General features: G+C 42.5%; 2 protein-coding genes and 1 non-coding gene across 5 annotated transcripts in view; 2 read left to right on the forward strand and 1 right to left on the reverse strand.

Moving 5' to 3' along the window:
- Window positions 1-3,802: 3,802 nt before the first annotated feature.
- On the reverse strand, window positions 3,803-3,871 carry LOC121085936. The gene has a single exon (XR_005827249.1). It is a non-coding gene; the product is annotated as a small nucleolar RNA SNORD123 (small nucleolar RNA).
- A 3,983-nt stretch (window positions 3,872-7,854) lies between these two features.
- The window catches only part of SEMA5A (semaphorin 5A), a 353,963-nt gene continuing 343,894 nt past the window's right edge, over window positions 7,855-17,923 (forward strand). Inside the window, exon 1 of one of the 3 annotated variants that reach the window (XM_040587086.1) lies at window positions 7,855-7,932. The gene's annotated coding sequence lies outside the window, so the exon portion shown is untranslated. Of the gene's footprint in view, window positions 7,933-8,112; window positions 8,396-8,743; window positions 9,221-17,923 lie in introns of those variants that run through there. The other 2 variants (XM_040587084.1, XM_040587085.1) reach the window with 2 other exon arrangements.
- Window positions 8,062-8,979, forward strand: LOC121084415 (translation initiation factor IF-2-like). Its single transcript, XM_040585806.1, has one exon. It carries the CDS (start codon window positions 8,062-8,064, stop codon window positions 8,977-8,979), a length of 918 nt encoding a protein of 305 aa, XP_040441740.1.

A 17,923-nucleotide genomic window follows, 5' to 3' on the forward strand; every position in this document is an offset into this window, starting at 1 on the left:
CTAGATGACTTACCATGCTACAACCAGAGGCTGCCAATCACCTACAATGCTGAGTGACTGCTTGCTTTTCTCTTGTGCGTACACACTTTGGAATGAATATGTCTCTTCCTTTGTGCTAGTTATTCACTTTTGCTAAGTGCTTAAAATGAACAGCTTTGGGAAGATTTCTCTTTAGGAAAGTCCTTAACTTTAGAATTGGTTTCTGTCTTGTAGTCCAAGTTGCTGTGTCTTTAGGGCATAATACATAGCCCATTTTTGGAAAAGTCAAGAATGTCAGCAGACATAGAGGCTTTGGGTTTTAGTTGGATGAATGTTATTTTTTTCTCCATTTTGCTGGAGATAATTCAAGGTTTTTTCCACTTGTTGACTAAGTCCTATTGTTAATGCCCTCCTTTTGGTGGTAGAAGGAATTGATTATTAGAATAAAGAAGATGGCCTTAGCCATGTAGCTCCTATATATTTCTTCCTTTACTCACTCTTGTCTTTGCAGTTAGAACCTCTGTCGACATCTGTCAAACTCAGTTGAAATCTAACATGTTTATGCAAATTATTTCATTAACAGTTTTGTCATGTTACAATTACTTTTAAAATTTTAGCCTTTAAAGTATTTGTAAACACATGGCTGATGAAAGAACAGTGAATAGCCTTATTTTGTTTATGAAGTACCATCAGTGCACACAGTGACCCCCTCCAAGCCCTCAGCTTCTGCTCTGCATTGAGAATGTCCATTAGAGGCAAGAGGTGCTTCAAGGCATGTGGACATTAGTCTTTGTCTCCTTTTGGTATCTTCTGGTAACAGTTAAAGCATGATGGTGGACTTGCAAGGTTAAAACTGATTTCAGTGTTTCTCTAACTCAGTCTCTTTAATGATCCTGTCTCATTACAAAGTAAAAAACCTCAGTAATCTCAGTGGAACCGGGGCTAACTGAAAAAAAAAAAAAAAAAAAAAAAAGTGACTTTTGCTCTTTGATAGCATGTCTGGACAACCCTCCTAAGTGTTTTGCAATGAAGCTTATTTTATGAAACTTCAGGTTTTGAAAATCAAATACTGGCTTCTTGGAGCTGACTTAGGCTAGGTCTTCCCTTCTTCAGCTTAATTTTTTACATATTTTAATGTGTCCATCCAAATAATTTAACATACAGTATTTTTAATAGAGCAGTTTTTATTGAGTAGAATACAAAGAAAAGCACTTCTGTTTTCAATAATTTCAATAATTACAACAGTTTCAGGCTATGGAAAGAAATGAGGGATACAAATTTAATAATTGAACTTATACCAAACATCTGACATTAGCGGAATGCTAAGGGCAATAAATCAAACACTCAAATGTTAGGTAGTACTAGGACTAGGATCATGCAGTGCATATCAGTTCCACCTTCCTATAATGTTACTGCTTTCTACTTTTGCTCATCAAGGAACATCATATCATCTTCCTTATACCCTAAACTGACAAAGTCACCGTGCAGGGTGATTTATGCATATTTGAATGAAAAACCAACTTATAGTAGAAAATAGCTATACACTTTTAAATGGACTGCCTGCAATAAACAGATGCATTATACTTTGCCAGCAAAGTTCACAGCTCTTTGGGAAATAGTGGGATCCCTTCGGTTTGAGCATCACTTTTGGACAGAGCACTTCATGAAGGCTAAAGGTTTGACTGCAGAGTTCAGCTCAACACAGATTTTGAACAGATTTTTGGTACTACTTGTAGGTGGCTTTTAAAACATATAAAAACTGATGCTTGTGTACAACAAGGGAGGGACTTGGGGCAGCGATCAGCTACAAATGGGGGTACTAATAACAGCATGATGTGACACCAGTGTCCGCTCTCCCTAACTCACAGCCCACAGCATCTGCTCTGGTAAATGAGACTTGGTAGGAGGATCTCCCTCATTTATGTTTAACACTTACATGTTTGACCTTGAACAGACAGGCAGAACAGAGCTGCTAAATCCACAAGTGCCAACTGAGAAGCACAAAAACTTCGCAGGGCTGCGGGCTGGGCCTCCTTTCAAGTCTAGGATGATGTAGGTACCTCCTTACACTCCTGTTGCTCTAATCTGACATAAATTAGTCCAACAATGGGACAGAAAACCAGACTGTGAGGTGGGTTGTTTAATATCTAAGCAAAATCAGCAAATTAAATAAATTTAGGAAGATTTTGGGTGGGTTTTTTTTTTTGTTGTTGTTTGTTTGTTTTGTTTCTCATTCCTCAGTGACACTCACTATTTTTAATTTATTTTATCTTTTGTCTTTGCCTAGTACTAGTTCTATAGCCACTTTCAAGTTCTTAGGCATTTTATTTTTTAACAATTCCAGACTAAAAAAACTGGCTGTAAACACCACCATCCTGTTTTTTCCTAACAGAGAACTGAACACAGTGTAGTTGCAACTGAGGAAAATGTCACCTGAACTGGACTTGTAAGTTTTATTGCTTCTACTAAATGATCTGATCTGATCTGATAGGGAATGTATGGCTGAAAAAATGAATCTATTATAGTATGTCATGCATCTTGTTAAGCTCCTGACTGTCTTACTTCCTACGTAAACCCTCTTGACAAGTACTTCTAGCTTATTCTGTTCACAGTGAGTCTTAGAGAGTGAGAAGGTAAAGGGTGAACGAGATCTTGGTCACATAAATACGCTGCCTGTGCTTAACTGAAGAGGTAAATGAACTCTTTCTAAAGACAATCAGTGAGAATCTTTATGGGAAAACCCTTTACTAATTAGCCGGGGTTTTGTTCATTTTGCTTTAATTTACATGCATTTTTTAGTGGATTTAGGATATGCTTAAAGCAGAACAAGACTGTTCACATGGGGATTTGCTTTAATTTAGCTAAACCACTTTTAAAAAGTGACTTAGGGGTTGGCCTACTTGGAGAATTTACTATGAAATTCTTGTGCACTGACAACTCCACCGTCCCTTCCCATGCTGTACACCTTGCTACCTGGAACTCACTGCCTGCTCTGTGTGCTTTCATGGGGTAAGCTTGGTTTAGGGCTCCTAGTGCTAGATCAGTGTCACAGAAATGCTGCCCAAGTATGAGGACTGCACAGCCAGTTAAGATTTCTTCTAAAAATTGTGATGGTCTAATTCTATAAAGGCAGGTGTTATGCCAAGTATCCTCCCTACTCACACATGCCCCAAAAGGCCAGCACAAAAGCCTCAAGTCTAGATAAGCTCTATATCCTGTTCTTTAGACCATTTGGCCATGATAAGGTCATATATATGTATTCTTTATCTAAATTCTACTTGTACTGCTGGGTGATGTAGTAACACAGGAATCCAACATTAAAGAATATGGACCTGCAGACAGAGAGGAGCAACTAATGGACTGCTACTATATACCCTAGCTTAGTCTGAGGAGGTGTCTTGGGGCCAACAACAGAAAAATTAAAATTCAAATTACTCTATACAAGAAAGCTGCATAAAGCAGCAGAATGTATCATAATTCAAAGCAGAGGAAAAATAATGCAATATTTTTATTATGTATTAACTTAAAATTATGTGAATCTAGATTCAAATATAATAGGGCTCATGCCTCAGTTTTGTAACTTTTCATAATTCTGACCTATTTAAGAGACCAGAGTTATTAATATTCCCTTTATTTCTACTCCTCAAACTTTGAAACTGGTTTTCTCCAAGGCATTCTTCGTTGTCACTCCTATCTTCCCCTTCATTTTGGAAGTATCATTTCAGAGAAGTGGCTGAAAGACAGAAAAACATACACATAAAAATTGTTTGACTGCAGTTATTAATTGTAAAATATTCTTTTTTTTCCCTGGAGGAGATATGAAGGTGAATCAGGAAATGGATGGCTTTTTCAGATCACATGAATCAGTACCCCAGAATTCATCATTTTCACCAAATATCTGACTACTTTTAGGGACATGAAGTTACATGGCCCTTATTTAAGGCTCATATAACAACTTTAACTGCCTTATCTGTCAGAGACTTTAATGAAAAGAAAGAGGCTATTACTAAAAATCAGCTCCCACATTTATAAATGCAAGCACACTTTTATTGATATTATATAGTTGTGTTGAAAATATCACCTTATGCATTCATAAAAATAAACCATTTGGTTTATAGAGTTTTAATCACATGAACGCCATGAGAAATACTACTTTATTCTCTCTTTTGATCACAAACAGTAAATATAAACTCATCAGAAGAACATCTAGCTCTCAAAAGCCAAGTAATTTAGAATCTCATCTCGCTTTTCTCAATTCATAGATATTACAGATAGTAGTCAGTGTAACCTTTAAATACAGCACATAACGTGAGACAATAATTTGACAGAAAACAGCAGAGAGTTTGTAACTCTGACATTTATTTCCCTGTGATTTAAAGCAAGTATTGCGATGGTGTCTTTTGCTACACCAATTAAAATTTTGTTCAGTCTGACCATGTCTTTTGTCTGCTGCTGGGGTACGCACTACTGGAGATACACAGCTACAGCCTTGCATGTCCTGCTTTTTAACTTTTATACTTTCCTACCAGAAGCACCTGAGGATGGCAAACTTAAATCCTCTGGGCCAACTGCTTTCCTGGGGTGAAGAAGTCATTCCTATTTTTACATAAAACAACATCAGAAGTCCCTCATATTTTAAAATGGCAGACTCATGATGATCCAGCCTTGGAAGATGATGTTGTTCAATGCAGGCAGGAATGCTAAGCACTTGCTGAACTCAATTGCAGCAAGCCAAATACTTCCTGAGCCTCAATGGGAAAGAAGGAAGAAACGGCGATGTAGACCTGGTGAATAGGTCTCTGAGCAAGGTCACATAAGCAGGGTGGATTTGAGATACCAGACTACAAAAACTCTGTTCTTTAGCATTGGTTCAGGTTCAGGAAAGGGAGCTTGTTCATATGCACCATGCTTCTGGTTGGTCTGCTCTGGAAAGTTTCTGGTCGCCAGGAGGGTTTCTCCTGAGTAATAGGTGATGAAAAAAAAAAAAAAAAAGCGGGCAATTAACTGGGACATTTCAAATTTTTTCTCTGCGTATTTCTTGTGAATCAAACAAAAACAACTTATGCGTTCAATGGAGTGAAAGAAGCAGCATGCAATGGCAATAAAACATTTGAACTCTGTTGCTGTGAAGCAAGCAAAGGCTTTTCCCTATGATGGAAGCATAGCTCCAGGCTCAGTTTTACTGAAGCTAAATCCTCCCTCCCTCCCTTCCCCCCCCCCCCCCCCCCCCCCCCTTTCTTTTTCCTTTTCACCTAACTTAAACTTTGGGCTTACAGTATCTGACTTTGTTTTTCTAAAGGATGAAAGACAGACATACTAGCCAAGGTGTTTTTGATGGGTAATGTGAAGACAGGCCTTCCCTTACTCCATGGCTTTCCCACCTAAACAGATGGAAATCCACCCGCTTCCCTGCTTTCTAACACTCCTTATATCCTGCCACCACAGGGAGGAGCTGAAATCTGGCTCTGCACCAAACTGGCCAAAAGCCTGAAGGTGCTGTGCAGCCTTTCCTCTTCCAACTGCAGTACCTTGCTGCTCTCACATGCTGCCATCCTGTAACGTGCTAGGCTCTGTTTTGTTGGAAGGAGGGATCAAGAATTAGTAACAGTGAGAAATATAATGACAGAAAATACAGGGCAGAGGAGGGAGGAAGAGATCATACTGGAAGGTAAGCTGGGTGGAATTGGAAAGTAGTCCACCGAGGATTTTTTTCTTCCTTTCCTTAAATCAGATAGCAGAGATTCTCCTGCTGCTTTCTATCCTACCCTAAGCATAATCCTCCTAGATTATGTTAGGATATTATTATTTGTTTTGGTTATAGTAGCACAGAGAGGCTAAGCCTGGAATCAAGACATCACTGTGCAAGGTACCTGTACAGACCCAAAACCCCCTGAGCCCCTACTTGCAAGAGTAGCTCTGGGGATTTCATTGCCTAAAATTGCTGGTCTCGCTTGCTCAACTCACCTGATCACTTAGGCATAGCACAAAGTAACATGTAACACTAAATAATATTACATTTTGATATTTTGTAGCTTTATTTCAAACATCTTGGCCCATGAGCTTCTCAAAATAAAATAAAGTTAAATAGAATTAAGAATTGACATTGTTAGCGTTCTTACATGATATTGGAAGTTAGTTATAAAGCATAGCTTAAAACCTCTGGGGGATGATACAGAGAGATTCCAGTAGAATTTTTATTAGGATGTACTTTACATCATTAATCCAGTATCAGAGAAAGCTATAAATGTTGTGAGTTTGCGGTTTTGGTGGTTGGTTTTTGTTTTTTTTTTTTTTGGTTGGTTGGTTGGGTTTTCTCTACATATATGCCCATCGTTTCACAGCCAGACTACAGAGAAATTGTTAGGGGCTAAAATGTACATCACTCTGGTGCTAAGATTTTGATGTTTTCTTACTGGCAGTTGGCTTTCCACACACAGTGCTTACTTTTTCAGAAAGTATGGATGTTTGGTGGGGTTTTTTCCCCCAACAGTTTGAAAAACAGGTATATCTCCTCATTAAAAGATCTAAACTTATTGTAATAGGTGGAGATACATGCAAAGTATGGAACTTACTGATGTGAACTTGATAACGTCTTAAAAAACACTCCAACCAAGTTAGCAGAGTGTATATATATATGAATTGTCTTATATCTACACTTACTTTAATGGCAATTTTTAGGCATAAAATGGATTCTTTTATTTTCTATACAAGTGTTTTCTGGACCCAAGGGAATTACACAAGAAAGTAATCCTACAAAGGTATACATTATATTAGTGTCTTACAAAACTTTGTTATAAATAAGGAAACATCCTTCACTGTCAGCATTACATGACTGTAATGGAAAGAAGTTTGGCCCTTAGTATTGGCTTTTGTGGTTTGCTTGGTTAGTTGTTTTTTTGTGTGTGTGTGTTTTTTTTGTGGTTTTCTTTTTTTTCTTTTTTTTTTTTTTAATACCAACAAGCAATCAGAAAGATCCTTCCAAATTCCAGAGCTTCATTTGTAATGATAATTTCAAACTTTCATTAAAGTTTCTACTTGAACAAGTTTCTTTTATAACATTGCCAAAGTAACATTCTCCCTTGAGCTGGATTTTTCAGGCAATTTGGATTTGCAACATTTTGGCTTGCAGATAAGTTTTGATTTTAGTTGGTTTAATTAAGTATATTTTTATAGGATTACTGTAGCATGGATTTATTCCATGGTTTTGTTTGTTTTAATAAACTCTGGGTGCTTTTAGTCTCCTAAATGGAGGTCTTGCTGCAAACAACACAAGTCAGTTTCAGCTGCGGTTTGTAGTAGAAACGTGCAAACGCTGCCATAAAAGAAAACACAACTTTGATGGAATTCATCACAGTACATGTACCAACAGAAATTAATACAGCTGTGCCGGCTACACACGAAGGCATTCGTTGAAAATAGGGTGAGCGCGGAAACGCAACCGCACGTACCTGGGGGAGCTGCGCGCCTCGGCCGCCTGCGCGGCAGTGCCACGTCTCACCGGACCTTCGTGGGGAACTCTCCAGGGCCCAGAAATGAACTTTCGGGGCTGACACGTCAACCCCTACCGCGGAGGGAGGGGAGGGGCCGGGGAGGGACTGGCCGCAGGCTTTTACGTGGTGGCGAAAATGTCAGCAACGCGCTCCCCCGAGCCGCGCCGAGTAGCGCAACGCGGGGGGTGGCGCTTGCCCGCGCAGCGGGACGGGGCCGTGGGGCGGACGAGGGCCCCGGGCACCGGCCGCGACCCCCATCCCGCGGGAGCCCCTACGGACTCCGGCACCCGCGAGGCTGCCCCTCGCCCGCCGCCTCCCTCCTTCCTCCCCTCGCTCCGTGCGTGACCCCCGGGCGCTGCCGCAGCTCGCCAGGCTGCGTGGTGCTTGGCTGTACCGGCGCTGGGGCGCCCCTGCCCCGATACGATCGGCGGGAGAGGCGCCAGGTCATGTTTTTGGGGCTGCGGTAAGTAAAGAAAAAATAAAATAAATAAAAACCACCAAAAAAACAACCAGCCCCCAAGCACGACAATCTCAGCCAGTTGCAACTTCTCGGCTGGCCCGGAGGGGGGAGCGCGGGGGAGGGAAGGGAGCGATGCGAGACCGCCCCAGCCCGGGGCAGCGCCGGCTGCGGGCTGTGCGGCGACCCGCGCACCGCCGGGCACGGGCGGCCGTCGCAGCCGCCCCGGCTGCCGCTGCTCCTCCCCCGCGGCGGGGGCGCTGGGTCCGGCCGGCGGGCGGGCGCGGGGGCGGCGGGCGAGGCGCGCAGCTGCCGCGCCGCAAACTTGGTGGGAGCGAGCGGAGCGCGGGCGGCTCGGCGGGGCTGCGCGGGGCGAGGCTGCGGCCATGGCGGCGTGAGGCGGCACCGCGCCGGGGAGCGGGGCATCAGCGCGGCGGCGGCGCCCGCCCTCGCCCGGCGGCGCCTCCAGGTAACCCCCTGCGGCCCCTCTACCCCCGCGCGGTGCTGCGGCCGGGGGCGCCGGGGCTGTCCGAGAGCCGCCGGGGCGGCGCGTCCCCGGCCGCCCTCTCCCTCCCCGGGGCCGCCTCGCCTGGGCTCGGCGGGGCTGCGCCCCAGGCTCCACCGGCGAGCCCGGGGCGGGGGGGGGGCGGCGAGGCGGCCGGCGGGGGGTCTCGGCCGCCGCAGCGGCAGGGTGCCGGCAGGGGGAGCTGGCGGCGAGGCGGAGCGGTGCCGCCGGCGCCCGGAGCCCGTCTCGGGCATTACCCGGCCCCACCCCCGGAGTCCACCGAGCCTTTCAAAACCGGGCGGGCGCTCCCCGCAGCCGGTGCCGTTCGCCTGGGGAAAGAAGCGCCAGGCGGGCGGGCGGCCGCACCTCCCGCGGGGCTGACCCCCAGGTGCTCCCCGCCGGCGCTCCGGGCGGCGGGACCGGACCCTGGGCGGCGTTTGCCGGCCCAGGAGCGTGAGGTGCGTCGCGGCCGCCGAACTCGGACTGCGGGAGGGCAGCCGGTGGCTCCGGAACGCTTTGGAGGGGGGTTGTCACACTTCGGCGAGTGAAGTTTGCTCTGCCGCTCCCGCTGCTGAGAGCGGCGCGGAGGGCGCCGGCAGCGGCCCGAGGAACGTGGGGCTGTCCGTGGGATGCCCGCGCAGCGCGGTCTGAAGTCCTAACGTACTTTGCATTGCCGCTGTTGTTTCACTGGACTGGCTTCGGTCTGTGGTATGACCGTATATTTGGCGTTTTCTGAACTGCGGAGTTTGGGAGTCACCGTTCCCCAACGACACAGAAGGAAACACCTCGGTCTGTTGTTTTAATCCATCTCTCTGTGAGGATCGCTTGCCAGACAAATGACAGCTATTGGGGTTTGTTGTATCATTCCAGATGCTAAGCATGCACGGTAGATTGACACAGCGATAATCTGCCCGAGATTATTCGTGGTGGGGCAGCAGGGGTGGGGGGAGCCCTCGGTGCATCCCTTCAGCACAGCGGGCTGCGGGAGCTGGCTGTGCCTGCGTGCACATGCACCCTTGCGAAGATGGTTAGAATTTGCAAGGCTGCAGCTAAGAAAAACATCCTAAAATTAAAAACTGTTGTTAAAGTTATAGTAATAGCGTGCTCCAGCGGTCCCAAGGTAGCGCATTTGAAGACCGTATTTTTTGAAAGCTAACCAGCCGCTCTTACTCTCAGTTTTTGTGAGATGGGCTGATCTGATGCTAGCCTGGCTAGAGCGCTGTAAAAATAGAATTTTTCACAACGGGAACTGCGTCTTAGTTCATAGCTCTAGCCATTTCGGCATCTTCTGGTTATTACGTGAGTAAGGCTCTGACTCAGCGTAGCAAAGTTTGATTTACTAAGAATTGTTGAATTTGGTGGTGTCACACACATAATGCGTACTCAGTCAGAAGTGTGCTGCTGCTGCCTTGAAAGGCTGAGGTATGGCCTTAGGTACTTTGCTTCATCCGGTGAAAGATTTTGGTAGGCTTCTGTATTTTGTGCTGTGTTCCCACGTCCCTCTCCAGCAGGTATGATAATCAAACTTTATTACATTTACTAATGGATTCATCTCATTTTCTCATTTTAACACTGAACAGCTGTGAGGAGTCCTGCTGAGAGCTAAGATTTTGCTCTGGAGGGTGGCAGTTTACTTTTCTGTTTGAGAGGTTGTTTTGAACCGAGTAGTGTAAACACTTACTTTTAAGTTGTACTGCTTATGCCTTAGGATGTTGTAACAGTTTTGTTTTGGTTGAGAAAGCTGAAGGCATTAATATCTGTAGTGTCTCATTTCTTTTAATCTTTAACCACTGCTGTTTTCTTAAAATACTTGCAGGTAGTAGGAGTGCCTCTGCACTTTGTAATGATCCATAAACTTTGGTTATATCAGGTTAGCTGTACTCATTTCCTGTTGGGCAGAGATGCAAAGGGTGGTAACTATGTGTTGCTGCTGTTTTCAGAAGAAAGAGTTGTGGTGCTTTTTTTTTTTCTTTTTTTCTCCCCCCAGCTACTTAGGGAAACCACGTGTGTTCGAACTTCTGTTGATATAGTCTTACACAAACACGATGTAGTGTTATACAAATACAGGAATTTCACTGAATGAAGTTCATTACTTCCTAGTGAATAAACTACATTACAAGCCCTGAACTGCAGAAATACAACACAAGCCTCTGGCGAACTTCAGTGTCTGTGGCAGAGACTGTGTGCAGGAATTCAGCCAAAGGAGCAGCTGAGCCCCCCCGGATGAGCAGGGCCAGACCCCTGTCTGCGCTCTGGTCTGCAAGGGCTGCATCGCTTGGAGTGTTGGCTGGGGGTTACCTTTAGGCTGTAGGACACATAAGTGGATAGTTGATTGTACCATCAGTTGATAGTAGGTGTGTACTACCAGTACTATCGTTTGATAGTGGTGGTGGGGGGAGGGTGCGTGTAATCTGACACTGTTTTTAAATATAAATCATCATCTAGTAATTAGTTAATACGTTGTGTTGACTGATTTATTACTAGCAATGATGTATGATTTAGCTTTAGATGTAACATCTGGTTTATAAAATTTTGATATGATCTTGATGTTTAGTAGTATATGTTCTAAAGTTACTACAGCTCCTGAGATGAGTTGGTATTGCTGCTGCCGTAATTATAGGAAGCAGCACTGAGGAACTTCTCATTTTCTGTAACATCATTTTATGGAGATATTTAATGGCAGTTCTTCTAAGTGCTGAGTTCTCCAAATTATTGTTAATCCGTCTGTTTCTCTTCATTATCATCCTTTTATCCTCTTTGGCATGGGTATATGTCCCCATTCAGAAGCAGTTTTAAGTTACAGACTATACATTTGCACTTTCCTAGTGTGTTTCATAAAGCTGGAACTGATTCACAAGAACGAGGTCTTTTGGTATGGTGGGTTTTTTTGTAATGTTGTGGGTTTTTTTGTTTTTTTTTTTTTTTTTGTCAGACACTAGACCTTTTTCCAACTGACCCTTTTGAGATGGGTTTGTCAACTATTCTCGGCAGGCTCTTTTTAATTTCCAAGCTGCAGCACTGCAGCTGTGACCTGTGGAAGACAGGTGGCAGTCTGCTATCTGCAATTCTTACAGAAGCCTGGGGAATGTCACAGCTTGAACTGTGCAGTTAATGTACAGTTTGCTGTTAAATCTGTTGTTGAAACAGCAAACTGTTTCCAAAAAAGGCTTGGGCTTTTATTTTAGTTTGCTGTGTAAATGTGCCCTATTATTTATTTAAGAAACTTGCCAGGTTGCCTCTAAGTATAGCACATTTGTCAGCAAGGAAGCAAATGTAAACCAAGTTAATGACCTCAAAACTGCAATCTAATTAGTGTCCTGCTCTTGATTTTTTTTTGCTAGAATGTATATTCCAAAGCGTAAGGCATGCAATTCTGTTGTCAGTTAGTGGATTTGTACCTGCATCTATTCTCAAATTTGTGTCTTCCCTGAGGTACTTTGATGCAATCCAGTTGTCTGCTGTATAAATCAACTCTTTTATCTCCATGCTCATTATTTTTGTATAAATAGAGATTCATTTTTAATAAGATATTTGGGGACATTTTGGGAAGAAATCTGTACCTGTGTCCCAGCGTATATTAGAAAGTCAGGCAACTTCACAAAAGAGCTGATGTTTGTTGGTGATAGTAGCACTGAAAATCCCAGCAGAAAGCTGGAATTGATATACAGTATACACTGAGGCCTTTGCAGGTGAAATTCTTGAGCTTAGTTCAACTGTTAAAACTTACCTTTTCAAAGGTTATCTTTTCCTTTCAGTTTGAAAGATTTATTTCAGAAAAAGTTTAAAAGCTGTGTAATGTGTAAGCTTCGCTGTCGTTTCCAAACTTATCTCCAATTAGTTTATCTGTGTTGTGAAATTTCTTGTGTGATAGCAAGATAATAGTCTTTCATTCCTTTTCCAATTTTTAAAATTAGAATATGTCCCTGAGCTCCAGTATACTTTAGAACTGTTGGATCTTAATTTCTGACAGAACTGGTTGACCTTTCTGTGGCTACCAACCCCAGTAATGGAAATTGCTGTTTCACTTGGAGGATGTTATTCAGGCTCTGAATCTTTGGCAAATAATTTGCTGTGGTTTTTTTTGGTTGTTTTTTTTTTTTAAGTCCTTGCTAAATGAACAGCAATATGTAAGCAAAACTTAGCAGTATTTGTTTGGTTTAGGAGAAGCTTACAGAAATTACAATTTTCGGAATGCTGAAATGCAGTGTGTTGCTGTCCTCTGTCTCTCTAATACTGTGATGCTTTCTTAGGCTTTACTAAATACATGTGATGAATGAATTAAAGCATGTGTGGTGGCTGCAGGGTTGGCTTATAAAATGTATTGGATAGCCTGAAGAGATAAGCCATACTGCAAACTGGGGATTTTCCCACTTTCTCTTTCTCACTCCTCTGAATTTCAGAATTGAGCTGCTTTCTCTGCTGCTGCCTTCCTTCTCTAAATTATTAGTTCAGGTGGAAACCCAGAGTGCTGTTCTTTTTTTAGCACTTTTTTAGAGGTTTAAAGCATATTCATACAGCTTTTCCTTATGTTAGTTTTGTAAGAGGTGACAGGCTCTCTTGTGGAGGTTGGAAATGGACTGAGGTGCAGATGTATGCCCATCTTCACCAGCAGTCTAAACTCATCTGCTTTCTGGTTGGACTTAGATTTAACTGAGAATCAAGAACAATTAATGTAAAGTTATCTATAAGGTCTCTGTAGATAGAGAATATTTTAATAAATTTGGGGCCTGTTCTTCTGACCTGCAGTAAGATTGTTGCTGAATCACTCGTTTCCATTGCTGGTGAAATCTACAAAGAGAGGTATGTGAATGAATATTTGCATTATGTTTTAAAACCCCAAAGGTTTAGGTAGTTGTTCTGCACTGTGTTTTCTCCAGCATAAAGTCACTTCAGAAATTCCTGCTGTAGTTTTTTGGTTTTTGTTTTTGTGTGTGCGTGTGTTTTCATACTCTGGATCACTTCAGTGACCGACCTGGCTTCAGTCGAAGCCCACTAATACTTGCATTGGCACCCCCCCTAGTTATGAAGCGTACTCTGGGAGCACTGCTGAAATGGCTTTGGTATGGGAGAAGACATACGGGATGAAGCCCTTTCTGTTGACCTTGCCTGATAGAAGTGAAATTTCTGAGTAGTGGAATAAAACTTCTGACCTTGCCAGTTATGGGAGGACGGGTCATGTGCCTCTCAATATCTGGCAAAGTTTTAGGATTTCTTTACTAAGTCAGAGTTGGAGGCTGTGGAAAGGGATTGTCTGCAGTCTTGGGCTGGTATGTTACTTAATAGGAGTTTGGTTGTTGATGGCCTCTTCGGTTATGTCTTGTTTGCTTTCCTATTCTGAACTTGCAGCAGGCTTATATGGTTGTTTTATTAGATTTTTATCATCAAAAATGCCTTGTGTGTGTATTCTTATTTTTATCTATATTGTTAGCTTATATTTATCTATCTTATATTTTTATCAAAGCTTCTAATGCTCCAGTGCATGCTTTTCTTTGCTGCTTTTTAAGCCTAAGCAATGATACTGAAATGTTTAGTAAGAATGTCTATGAGAGAGTAAGTGTGCAAAATTGCTACTAGCATCTGATGTCATATTATCCAGAACTGCAACATGGGACTCATAGCTTAGCCAAAAGATGAGATTTCAGCTTTGGAAAGGAATAGAGAGGACTGTTACCTGATAGTGTTCTTTGAAGCATATCAGCCTGGGGTAGGCCAAGAGTCTGATGACTCTTAGGAGCTTTATGAACTATCTGTAATGCAGAAGTAGCTAAAGACAGTGTTGGTGGTGTTTCCTGCACCTGTTTCTGACACTGCAAATCCATATTCTGACTCTCGCTTGATAAATACTTCAAAAAACTCCAAACAAACAACTAGAAAACCCCCTTAATTCCTGTCATGTAACAAAAGCTTTTCTTTGTGACCTGAAACCCACTCTATGCAGTGTTCTCTGAAGGCAGGCAGATACAGGTGGACGTTGCTGTGCCAGGCAGAGAGTGGTATTGTAGTTTATTGTCCTCCTTGGTAATTCTGGGTCTTTCTTTCAGTAGTCAGATCTCTACTGGGTCCTTTTAGTTGTGCCAATGTAACTTCATGTGGAGCCATACTGTAGACAGCATCAGGGAACTGATCCTCTTAACACTTTTTTTGTCTTTGAACTACTCATGGCCACAGATCCCAGTAAGGCCCCATAGGCACTGGTCTCAGCGTAACAGCAGGTGTGCATTGAGTGTTACCGGGTGAGGAAGGAGGGGATAGGAAGGTTGTGTGTGCAGGTAAAGATTCTGGTTAGTCCCTCAAGTAACAATGAAATTTATGATTGGAAGAAGAGCTCTGGTGGATTTTGCCTCAGTGGTTTAAAGCATATTCATACAGCTTTTCCTTATGTTAGTTTTGTAAGAGGTGACAGGCTCTCTTGTGGAGGTTGGAAATGGACTGAGGTGCAGATGTATGCCCATCTTCACCAGCAGTCTAAACTCATCTACTGAGGACTGAGGTGCCTGAGAGGCAACACCTCATTGCACTGCCCTTGAGCATGTCAGGAAGTGGAGAAATTCAGGGTAATAACCTGATAAAAACTGGAGCTCAGTCTTCCAGAGCTTGTCAGACCTTACTCTATTGGAAAATTATAATGGATTCTGATACATGCTGTTGGAATTGATAGTATAAACCAACATGACTGTTCTACATCGATTTGCCAAAAGCATGAGTTTATGTGTACAGATCTAGAGACATACGAGAGGTGAAGAAGTTGGTGTTTGTAGGGCGAAAAAGCTTCTCTTTATGAATGTGGGTCTGAGTCCTAAAATGCTGTTACCCTGGGCCCTGGAGACTTGTGCAAGTGATGTAGTTCTGTTGTAAATCTTGGCCAGAGTCTATAGGCACACATGAACTGTCCAGCAGAATTGCAGGGTTTTCCAGTCTATCTTTTGCTTTCCTGATTGCATGGTGTTAGACTCCTTATCTGAAGCGTTAGGTAAGTCTTTAATTTTGAAGACAAAGTCATGCAGCTTGGTCATCATCCTTTACCTGCTGGTAACAAAAAAAAAAAAAAGCATTAACTAGGAACAACAGCAAAAAGAGGGATCTGAGTTCTACCTCTGAATCACTGTTTTCTTTTTTTTCCCCTCTTGTAGTCTGTTGTTTTAAATTAAATTAATGGTCTGGGTGCAGCGACTCATTTTCTTCCTTCGGTATCCTTTCTATAATTGAGTTTGCAACTAGCTTTTATTAGAAAATTCCATTTTTGCTTACTTATCTATAACTGGCAGGGAAAATTGTTTTGCAAATCTATTTAATCTGAAGGCCAATGAGATCAGTATTGGGGTTTGAAAAAAATAGTCTTGAAATAGAAGTAAACACTTAATTCTAATATTTAACTTGAGTCTTTATCTTTGTCTCCCAAACCCGTACTCATGAAGTGCTCTTAAAATAACTTGAGCAAATGTGTTATTTTTCCTTGAGTACCCATATGAATGCATTGCCTGCAATGGGCTATCTGCCTCTTAGGAAAACACGTGTTAGCCATCTTAGAGGACAACTGTTGACAAAGCTTGTCCTTCAAATTCAGTTATAGAGATGCTGTGTTGTAGTTTTTTGTGGGTTCCCCCCCCCCCCCCCCCCCCCCCCCCCCTTCCAGGAGGCTCAGAAAAAGAACTAGCTTGTTGCAGAGGCATATCACTAACATTTTAATGAGAAGAAATAGAAGAATTGCGTAACTGCAAATACAGGGAGCTCCATTTGTTTGCAAGGAACAATTAATGTGCTTAACTTACCTTTTTGATCTACTGTGAATTGTTTGTAAAAATGCATGTATTTGTTAATTTTGTAGTTTTAGCATTCTCAATAAAAAAGTCCTTTGAAAGAGAGGGTTTTTTTTTTCCCCTGCTACTCTCATCAATCTTGACTTTTTTTATAAGCCCCAAATTGCTAACAATGCCAACACTGAAAATTTTGAAAATTACATTTGAAATGAGCAGAGCAGTTGGCACCATGCTTGTTCCCAGCTCTCTGCACATTCTGGCACCTTGAAAGATTTATCGGTAGCCATGGATCAGGTCTGGAGAACTCAATTACAGATGAAACCTGAGGATCTGGAGATTTCTGTTTTTAACCAGCAGATTTGGTTCTTGCCGAGCCAAGTGCTTGTCTCCCCTTGCCACTTTCTGCATTGTGGGAAGTGTTGCTTTGTGGCATGTTTTGAGTCCCTTGTTTCCATCTTGCTTATTTGACGACTAAAATGTTCTAAGCCTTATAATAAATTATGTGTAAGTGTTGAATGTTCTTGCTTCCGCATAAAAAGTTATTTTCCACACATCAATCTTCATATGAAGAACAGTGTTTCTGTGAGTATATTAATATGTATAAATAGTTGATAACTGGGATGATCAATCTTGGGAAAAACTGTCTGGCTGTTCCTGAGTATCTCATGTTGTCTTTTGGGTATTTCTAATGCCAACCTGCATCCCAAAACATTGAGAGAAGAAACTCCCTTTGATTTCATGATAGCATTTGGGTTAACTTCCATCATTGTATGACTTAGTCCTACAAGCATTAGGCTTATGTGAACTGGAGTGCTTTGGGGAGCCTTACTTTTGTGACTGAGTCATAAGGATTTGAGTTAACAAGAGTTAGTATTCTATTCTTCAGGTTTACATGTCATGCTGTGACTGAAAAGAGTTTGGAATTGCTTTTGTAGACAGCTAGCAGGGAAGAAACGATGAGCAGACATAACTGATAATCTCTTCAGCCTTAGCAATGGCAGCTGGTATATAAACTATTAGTACCTTCCTCTGAAATGTTTCATTTAGCTTTTTTTTTTTTTTTTCCTTCTACACACACACACACCCCCCCCCCCCCCAGCAGTAGTTCCGAAGGTATTTTCACCACTTTAACAACATTTAGGCTGACAACTATACTCCTTATCCCTTGATCCCAGGAGCTCATCACCAGACAAAGCTGTTGCATCAATTTTCCATTATCAATTTTTCTGGTGAGGGACCTGACCATTCAGAAATGAATGGAAATCTGGCATCCTTACCCCAAGGTGTCTACAGACAAACTCCGTTCACGCAGAGAAGTCTGTACTTGTTTGTTTGGTATGGTCGCTCCCAGTGCATTCCATTATAGCTCAGCATGTGAAGTGATGGCTGTGAGTCACTCTGTGCAGAACCACTGAACCAGTGAAACTTCTGGTGTCTTATGCAGTGTGGCATGAAGTAAGCTGGAGGTGCTAGCTAACAGCCTTACTCTAGCGTTTCTGTTGACTAGAAGCTGTGTCCCACAGGCAACGTGTTTGGTTTGCTCAAGGCTCTGAAACGTCAAAGAAAGATCAAGTATAATGCATCCACATAGTAAAACTAGAGCGTTGATACGTACTTTAGTAATATATGAACAATATATTAGAATTAAATGTCGGCTATGATAGACAATCTCATTTGAGCAGTAACTTCTATGTAGGAATTATTTATTGGGTAGGGCTCAGTGACCCAAATTATT

Source organism: Falco naumanni, chromosome 3 (assembly GCF_017639655.2).
Source record: "Falco naumanni isolate bFalNau1 chromosome 3, bFalNau1.pat, whole genome shotgun sequence".
In the NCBI taxonomy this organism is placed as follows: Eukaryota; Metazoa; Chordata; class Aves; order Falconiformes; family Falconidae; genus Falco; species Falco naumanni.